At 35.9% G+C, this 9,588-nt stretch overlaps 1 protein-coding gene across 39 annotated transcripts in view; it reads left to right on the top strand.

The window, feature by feature from the left end:
- NEB (nebulin) overlaps window positions 1-9,588 on the top strand; it is a 133,325-nt gene that overhangs the window by 32,968 nt on the left and 90,769 nt on the right. For 34 of the 39 annotated variants that reach the window (XM_009318966.1, XM_009318998.1, XM_009319005.1 and 31 more), the window contains 7 exons: window positions 1,089-1,193; window positions 2,024-2,131; window positions 3,622-3,933; window positions 4,080-4,286; window positions 4,759-4,863; window positions 5,764-5,871; window positions 6,703-7,014. The exons of 3 other annotated variants lie outside the window; for them this stretch is intronic. In XM_009318966.1, coding sequence (XP_009317241.1) covers window positions 1,089-1,193; window positions 2,024-2,131; window positions 3,622-3,933; window positions 4,080-4,286; window positions 4,759-4,863; window positions 5,764-5,871; window positions 6,703-7,014 — 1,257 coding nt within the window. Of the gene's footprint in view, window positions 1-1,088; window positions 1,194-2,023; window positions 2,132-3,621; window positions 3,934-4,079; window positions 4,287-4,758; window positions 4,864-5,763; window positions 5,872-6,702; window positions 7,015-7,208; window positions 7,413-7,892; window positions 7,998-8,759; window positions 8,868-9,244; window positions 9,578-9,588 lie in introns of all 39 variants that reach the window. 2 more of the 39 variants (XM_009319000.1, XM_009319004.1) reach the window with 2 other exon arrangements.

Genomic DNA, 9,588 nt, shown 5'->3' with positions numbered 1-9,588 from the left:
TGTAATCTGCTGGTGTTCTTCAGAAATGTCTAGAGTTCATGTGCACTGTAGTTACAGGGACCATCAGAATCTTATGCGCACTTTCCTGAGCTCTATTTCCTCTAAGTAAAGCTCTGTTACCTCTCTCAACTGATACTTATTTTCCAGGAGATAAACTATCATCTTCCACCTCTAACAATTTTTTTTTAATACCTTCTGACTTGGCTTTTAGTTGTGGGTTAATCCCAGTAGGCAGCTGAGCACCACACAGCCACTCGCTCACTTCCTCCCCTCCCCTTCGGTGGGATGGGGGAAGAGGAAAGGCAGCATAAAAGCAAGAAAACTTGTGGGTCAAGATAAAAAATGTTTCATAAGCAAAGGAGAAGTGAAAGAAGAGAGAAAGAAAACAGAAAACAAGTGATGCAAAAGCAATCACTCACCACCTCCCACAGGTAGACTGATGCCCAGCCAGTTCCTGAGCAAAAGATGTCCAACCTCCCTAAGTCCCCTCCTCTCTCTTTTTATTTGCTGAGCATGACATTATATGTCATGGAGTATATCTTTGGTTAGTTAGGTTCATCTGCCTGGTTATGTCCCCTCCCAACCTCTTGCGCCCCCCCCAAGTCTATTCACTGCGGGGGCAGAGAGAAACAGAGAAGGCCTTGATACTGTGCAAACACTGTTCAGCAATAGCTAAAACATTAGTGTGTTATCAGCTTTGTTTTAGTCACAAATCTAAAACACAGCACTGTTCGAGCTGCTATGAAGAGGGTTAACTCCATCCCAGCCAGACCCAGTACATTTTGAAACCTATTGTTTTCTGCTGTTGAATATGCTTGAATACATTGCTGGGCAAGAGACAAGTAATAAAATACTCCAGCAAGATTGGTATTTCTTCCATTTTTATTTCAGCCTCACAATTAACTTCATAAGAGCTATTCCTGATTCACGCTGCTTTTAAGTGCTAAAATAAAAAGACAAATGTTCTTACCATGTTAATAGTTGCATCATTGTAAAGAAAGTTTATATTTCAGATAGGAAATATCCTTTTAAATTGTTTTATTTAATTTTTTGGTTATGTTGACATATCTTTTTTTCTATCCTTCCAGCATAAGTACAAACAAGCATGGGAAGAAGACAAAAAGAAAGTTCACATCACACCAGATATTCCACAGATTGCTTTAGCAAAAGTTAATGCATTTAATTTAAGTGATGTGAGTACTATTTGTAAGACTAAAACATTGCTCTTCTTATTTTTTTAATTAGGAATAAGTGTGATGACAGCATACAAAAGTCTCCCTAATTCTCACTTTGCTAACCTGTAGTAATTTCACAAAAAGCTATTAATTTTCCTTTTCCCTGCTTCCTTCCCCAAAATTAAATACCAAAAGTTGCCAAAAAAAGCACCATAGTATTTATAGTCAGATTATGAAGTGTTCATGTAGGTAATTAAAATATAATAGTTACTAACAAAATAGTCGAGTTTGAGTACTATCTATGTTTGTTACTGTATTTATTGTTTTATTTCCCCATGCACGAAGTTTTTTACTGGATTCAAAATTCTTTCTTGCAGATTGAACTTATTCTTTTGGTAACAGATGATATTACAGACAATTCTTCAGTAGCCAGTTGTTAAATCTGCATATGCTAAATAAAGCATTGTTTGTGATTGTGCACATCTTTAATGTGCACAGAAATAGACATATTTATCTCCTTTTTTTAAAAGCTGACATCCTTACAGATGTAACTTTTCACCAATATTTGTGCGTGTGGGAAACATGCAATTTCTTCCACTTTTGTCATAGGTTATTGTTACTAATGATAGTGCAGTCCAGCTGCATTGACGTATCAATACTAGGATTGGAGTTAATTTTGAAGGAGTATGCATCTCTCTGTGTGCCTGAGTGCCCTAAACAACTGTGCAAGGGGTGTTAAACATATGAATAGTCTGTGTTTCAAGTTATCGTACAAAATGAATAGAGTTTTATTTAAGTAAGTGTGGTGTGTTTTGCTTTTTTAAAGGATTTTTCTTTTATTTTCACAGAAAATGTACAGACTTTCATTTGAAGAATCTAGGAAGAAAGGGTATGATCTCAGAGCTGATGCTATCCCTATTAAAGCTGCCAAAGCTTCTAGGGATATTGCTAGTGATGTAAGTTCCTGAAACAAAAAATTATTCATTTCAGATATTGTAAAACATTCATTTCTTGACACAATTCAATTTTATATGCCTATTATATGAAGTCTTTTTATTGTCTTGCTTGTAAATAATTCTGACAGATTGTATATATATTCTAATACATTTTCTAACAGGGTTAAAGAACAATTTCTGTATTAGAAAGGTAAGGAGATATATGAGGGACTCAGAAAAAAAAAATAAGGGAGTTCATTCCTCAGTGTGATGGTGCTTGAATACTTTATAAAAGTATGTTGTATCTTTGTAGTTTAGACAGAACGTTCAGGGATCGTTCTTAGAAATATTTGAAAAGAACAGATACGGACTTAAATTATTTTCACTGCTGTGGTACAGTTATCTTTATTCCTTTGGTGAAAGTCCCAGTAAATTTCTTGGTGCAGAGAATACAAGCTTCTGGGATCAGGACCATTCTGAAATCCTTTGTGTATCAGAGAATTGCTATGGCAGGGGCAAATCCAGCCTGAGAGAGTGGTGAAGTTAGGGCTAAGGACATGTTATTTAGCCCACCATTATTTTTTTTTTACAATATAGGGGATGTTGCAGCCACTGCAAAGTCAATTTGCTCTGTCACTGCTCTAAGTCTGAGGGGAAGATACATCCATTCTGAGTTATCTCGAAGCAGTAAGCAGTGAAGGAAAAAGGAATTGATATCTGGTCTGTGTAGTTCATTGTCCAGGGTTGATTAGAGATTGAGGAAGGAGTTAAGAATTTGAACCATTGGTTTTATTGAACAAACAAATGCAAAAGGTCTTGGGAAGTGTCTTGAATTTTTTAATCATTTGAATAAGTTAACCTAATGGAAGTAATGATGAGATCTTTGATTTTATGGTTAGTCTTTAGATATGAACTCAAGTATTCTGAGTATGGTGCAGACTACCATGAAAATAGTTACCTAAGCCAAATATTGGACGCAGGATAGCAATAATAACAGAGAACTGTGTGGGTTAATGTACCCTGGTTCTAGTGTTTATGATACCCATATTAGCTCTAAGATGAGCTATCTCTAAACTACAGTGTGAAAAGAATAAAAAGTGCACTTTTTCCAAAGAACTGTCTTCAGCAAACTAGATCTTATGTGTTCCTTTGCCTTTTGCTTTCTGTCAGTATGTGTCATATTTTCATTGTGTCATTTATAATGAGATTAGACAGCAATTGAACCCTGGGTTACATTGAACCTTATGCAGGAGCAGAATAAACTATTGTAAGGGAATTTCATTTACTAAGAGAATATTTTAAATATACTGCTTTTAAAAGGGATGCTAGGCATCTGTTTTGCTTTAGAGTACACCCCAAGAGTTGGTGGACAAAGCTACCACCTCTATATGCTTTGCAATGTAAAAATCTTATTTTAATCTAAGTTTTGGGGTTTTTTTCCTTACAAGATAGATATTGCTTATTAAACACATGAAGTAGAATTAAAGTCTCTGTCTCTGTTCTCTTTACAGTACAAATACAAATTAGGTTATGAACAAGACAAGGGAAAACTTGTAGGCTTCCGCAGCCTTCAGGATGATCCCAAACTTGTCCATTATATGCAAGTGGCTAAGATGCAGTCTGATCGTGAATACAAGAAAGCTTATGAGATGAGCAAGACACATTACCAAACGCCTTCTGATACACTCAGCATTGTGGCAGCTAAGGAGGCACAAGATCGTGTAACCAATACTAACTACAAACGACTGATTCACAACTATATGCTTCTGCCAGATGCAATGAGTTTAGAACTGTACAGAAACATGAATCAGATACAAAGTGATGTAAGTTTCTGTTTTCTTTCTGTCATTCACAGCTGTGACTTTTTTTTCCCTGTTTTTTCATTATGGCTGTGTTTTGGAAACAACAGAATTATTTTGTATGAGCCATTTATAGATTGTGAACTTTCCTTTTGTGTTCTGTTTGGCAGAATGAGTACAAGCAGGATTACAATGAGTGGTTCAAGGGTGTCGGTTGGAGTCCTGCTGGTTCTCTGGATGTGGAGAAATCTAGGAAAGCCACAGAAATTGCAAGTGATCAGAAATACCGCCAGCATCCCAGCATGTTCCCCTTTACAAAACAGAATGATGCCATGGACATGGTCCTTGCAAAGCAGAATGCAAATATAATGAACAAAGTGAGTATTTATGGGGAAAATTAGGCAGACATTCACATATAATCCATTTCAAGAAACAGTCTGTAAGTCTCTGTCACCACCTTTATGTAGCAGTGTTTCCCTGGGAAAAACAACTGTCACTTACAGGTTCCTCTTTTTTCATTTTTTTTTCTTAATGAAATACTCAGTTACTGATAAAAAGCATTGGTTAAATAAATCTTTTCTCATTTTTCTCATTGCTACCTCTCCAACCTCTATTCTTCTCATTCTTGTATAGAAATTACTGGCCCTGAAAATCTTGATAGTTGGGCTTCATTAGAAGCAAGACTGGATCCTAATTCAGCTGATTCTGGATTAGGTCATTACGTAGTAAAATAAATCTAAGTCAGCACCTTAATCTTTTTACCCATCCATATCCAAAGTGTGCCAATGGAAGGGTGAAAGCCATCCTTTGTCATTTAAATTAACACATCTGATGTTACTTTTTCAATAGCATGCTTATACTCAAGCTTGGGAGAAGGATAAAATTCAAGTTCATGTGATGCCAGATACACCAGATATTCTACAAGCAAAACAGAACAAGGCGAACTACAGTCAGGTAGAGTTTTTTAATACTTCCTATTACATTTTAAATTAATATCTACTTTCTTCAAATTTAAAGGTGCCTCCCATTTCAAAAGAAGTAATTAATTTGTATAAATTAGAAGAAACGGAATGGGGGATTTAGAACAGAGGCAAGAATTTTTGTGTGAGTAATATTTCCAGAGTAGCAATAAGTACCTTCTTCAGGCTAGCAAAGCAACAGCCTAAATTACATTATAATATATGGAAAATATAAGTCCTGTTTTTGAAATCTAGATATGCATAGTCCATACGCTATGCTTACCATAGAAATCAATCATGTTAAAAATTCTTTACTATAAAATTACAAGTTAATTGTATATATTTTTAACTTAGCATATGGGAAGAGAAATACATGCAGTGATTCTAACTTTTCTATCAGCTTTCAAATATGAGAAAGTGACAATTGTGCCAGTATAAAATACTAGGTTTTGCTTTGCATGATTGCTCAGAGGCAAATCTTTGACTTGCAAGTGCTGGTACGTAAAATCAACTGTGCACAAACTGAATTGACTATTAAATGGCTACATTACAGCCTTATTAATTAAAATTTTGTTAAGCCAATTGAAAAGTTTTCAGTTATCCCAGATGTATATATTTCAAATTCCCCAGATATGTTTCAAATCCCCAAGACAAGCTATAGTAGGAAGCTGCTGCAGTAAAGAAAAACTATTTAATCACTGGCCTAAGACTTGGAAGACGTGTGTTCCTTGCTTATCAGTTCCCCATTTCTCAGTTCCCATTTTAGTAGCCCTTCTCTCGTAACTGAAGCCTGTGAGGTGACCAGAATTTGGAAATATGGATCATTAGCATATCTAAATAGAAGGTGACATACGTGTTACTAAGACTTTTTAATTAATATTGCTTTCAATTTTAGAAACTGTACAAGCTTGGCTGGGAGGAAATGATAAAGAAAGGCTATGACCTCACACCTGAAGCCATTTCAGTCAAAGCTGCTAAAGCTTCAAGGGACATTGCAAGTGACGTAAGCAACGTTTCTAGTTCAATATGACATGCGCTTTATCTAGATGCTATAACCTACAGAGTCGCACTAGATCCAGATACACCTCTCTGCTAAGGTGTGGCTTGGAGTAAAAAGCAAAATTGCTGACAAAACTCTTTCCTGATCTGTTCTTGTCAGTGAAGAAAACAATTTAAGAAGGGTTGCTCTGGCATCTTGACAATTCCAAAGATTGTGGTCCATCCATGAAGTGGCTAGTCATACAAAGTTAGGATTTGTCTGCTCTTTTGGATGTTACGTTTTCAGAGCAGCAGCAAATTTGGTCCAATTAGCTGATCCCAGTGCCTGTACTGAGAAATCCTCTTTACAACTCTGAAATAGACGTGGTGACACGTGTATTGCTGTTATCATCACTTGGTATGAATACAACTCCTGCATTTATGGAAGAGATTTTATTAATCATTAGGAAATGTTTCCAATGCTTAAGCATCTGCATTTTTCATTGCTATTTATTTTATTCATCAAAATATTTCGTTATGTCATCCTTTGGGAGTTTTGAACAGTATGACTATATGAATCAGATGGCACAGGAGACCATTCTTATAGCCACGCAGTCTTTCTCCCCAGGGACTCTGTTCATTCCCAGGGAGAGCATTCACTGTCACCAAGTGATGCACATTAACCAAGGGGCTACTAAACCTTTACATGAGGTGCCATAACAAGTTGCTTATTTCTTGCAGGACAATTGGTAATGAGAAATATTGAACTGAGTGGCTATATTGATATTTTGCTTATATATTTTACCATTTTCTGTTTCTTCCTGTAATTTCAATAATGCAACCTTTGTAATTTTAGTACAAGTACAAAGAAGGTTACCGCAAGCAGCAGGGACATCACATTGGATTCCGCAGCTTACAGGATGATCCTAAGATGATGTGGTCTATGCAAGTAGCTAAGATGCAGAGCGAGAGGGAGTACAAGAAAGATTTTGAAAAGTGGAAGACAAAGTTTAATATGCCCGTGGATATGTTAGGCTTCCTTCTGGCTAAGAAATGTCAGGAACTGGTTAGTGATATAGACTACAAACACATGCTACACCGCTGGACTTGTCTGCCAGACCAGAATGATGTCACCCAGGCAAAGAGGGTCTACGAACTACAGAGTGATGTAAGCTTCCTCTGGATTTACCTAATTTATTTTTTTGTTACATATTTACTGCTTATTGAAAAGTATCTTTAATAACTCTCTTTTGATGTCAGTATAGAACAGACTGAAGCTGAAATACCAGCTAGTCTTTTAATACGGTTTAATAAATGAACAGGGAAATAATCTGCTATGGTTTTGAATTTTTTCCTTGACAGAATCTGTATAAGTCAGATCTACAATGGCTCAGAGGCCTTGGATGGAGTCCTTTGGGATCTTTGGAATCTGAAAAGAACAAGAAAGCTTCTGAAATACTGAGTGAAAAGAAGTACCGGCAGCACCCAGACACTATTAAGTTCACAAGTATCCCAGATGCCATGGATATAATTTTAGCAAAATCTAACGCCAAAAATAGAAGTGATGTAAGTTGCCTCTAGAGACTGAACATGTGATTCAATAAATGAATACGTTAGTATACATTCATTAAAAAGATCTCCATATCAGAACATGTGCTTAAAATATACAAATATCAGATGTTTGCAATCAGTGCCTTACTGCTCAGTTGTCAAGAAGTACTAGGCCTTGTTCAAAAGATTAAAGTCTTTAGTGCTGTATAACTTATTCAGTAATAACTGCAAATAAGGCCCTTTACTATGTAGTAGGTAAATGTATTGTCGTAATGCTGTTTTCTTGACATTTCATGGAAGTAAAGAAAAAAAAAGGTGGTATTTCAGTAAGAATTTGTTGTATTATTTTATTTTAATATCTTGCGTTGTTTACATCGCTCATGCTTGCATAGTACATCTTTGCTTTGCTATTATAGAGAAAAGGTAAAGTGAATTTACTGCTATGCATGTGAGCCTTTTATCAGACAAGGTATTTTTGTTTGTGTCTCTTTTCAGATACTGTATAGAGAAGCTTGGGACAAGGACAAGACTCAGGTTCACATCATGCCTGATACTCCTGAAATTTTGCTGGCTAAATCAAACTTAATTAACACAAGCGATGTAAGTGTGTCTCTACAATGTTTCTTTCATAGAATTTGGAATTACCCATTGTGGCTTTAGTTTAAAATGCAGTAGAGTAATTCTGCAATTCAAACAGCTGTAAGCACACCTGTGATCTTTTCATGTGAAAACTGTCATGTACTGGGAAGCCTGAGTGGAATTGCTAAAATATAAAGTGGAAGCAGAGTTGCTAGAATATAAAAAATACCAAGAAAATATTCACCACAGGTTAGCAGTTTTCTCTTTCATCCTACTGATCTTATTAATATTGTAGATATGTGTTCAGTACTTTTTAGTAAGCCTGTCGTTCTTCTTAAAATGCCTGATTATATTGAATTGCCTCTTTAGAATTACGTAGGATTATGTAATTTACATCAAATTCCTGCCTATAATGGAACAAATATAGACTACATGCAAAGGTAAAGAAATGTTAGCAGCTCTATCATAAGAACCCAAGAAAACAAAAATAATTGCAATTGAAATTGGGTGTAGAGAATCATGGGGTTTTATTATTCACCTATGTAGAAGACTCTATGAATCATTCAGATTAATATGTTAAGTAAAAGAAAATTTTGATCTTGAATGAGTTAATCAGAAAACATAGAGATAGTAATTTTTAAACATTTTTTATCATCAGTTACAAAATACACATTACTAAAAGCAAGCCATGGAATTTAATTCTATGAATGAAACTGTGTTTGAAATATCATACTCTCTAGAGAGCTTTATTTGCAATAATTACTTTGAATCCTTCTCCAACAGAAACATTACAAATTAGGATATGAAGAGCTGAAGAGGAAAGGTTATGATCTTCCTCCCGATGCTATACCCCTCAAGTCAGCAAAGGCATCCAGAGACATAGCTAGTGAAGTAAGTCTTACAGAGTGAAAATAATAGTGGGGCATAGAGCTGGCGCACACTTTTGGATAAAGATGTTTTTTAAAAGGAGCAGATGTCTAAAATTTTAAGTCTTATATTGCTACCCACCCCCCGAGGTTGTGTAATTCTTAATGGTGTAAAGTTAATTAAATTAAATACAAAAATTTACAATGAGATAGTATATAACTATTAAAAAAATCAGTTAATATCTTCTGGACATGCAATAAAAACACCAAAAATGTTGGAAAAATACACACAAAAAAATTAAATATATTTCATACGTAAGTGTTAACCACTATATTACCAACAGAGAAATTTAAATTGTAGCTTGAAAAGAGGTGACAATTGTTGTTTCTGCATTCAATTAGTACCAATACAAAACTGCGTACCGAAAGCAGCTTGGCCACCACATAGGGGCCCGTAACATAGAGGATGATCCGAAGATGGTGTGGTCGATGCACGTGGCCAAGATCCAGAGTGACAGGGAGTACAAGAAAGCCTTTGAGAAGTCAAAGACACACTTCAGTAGCCCAGTGGACATGCTGGGAATCGTGTTGGCCAAGAAATGTCAGGAGCTGGTCAGCGACATTGATTACAAGCACCCTCTGCATCGGTGGACCTGTCTGCCGGACCAGAACGATGTTGTACAAGCCAGGAAAGTGTACGACCTCCAGAGTGATGTAAGTTATTCTTTACTGGCAGTGTGGAAACC

Source organism: Pygoscelis adeliae, unplaced genomic scaffold (assembly GCF_000699105.1).
Source record: "Pygoscelis adeliae isolate BGI_AS28 unplaced genomic scaffold, ASM69910v1 Scaffold222, whole genome shotgun sequence".
In the NCBI taxonomy this organism is placed as follows: domain Eukaryota; kingdom Metazoa; phylum Chordata; class Aves; order Sphenisciformes; family Spheniscidae; genus Pygoscelis; species Pygoscelis adeliae.
This window is presented reverse-complemented; position numbering and strand designations above follow the sequence as displayed.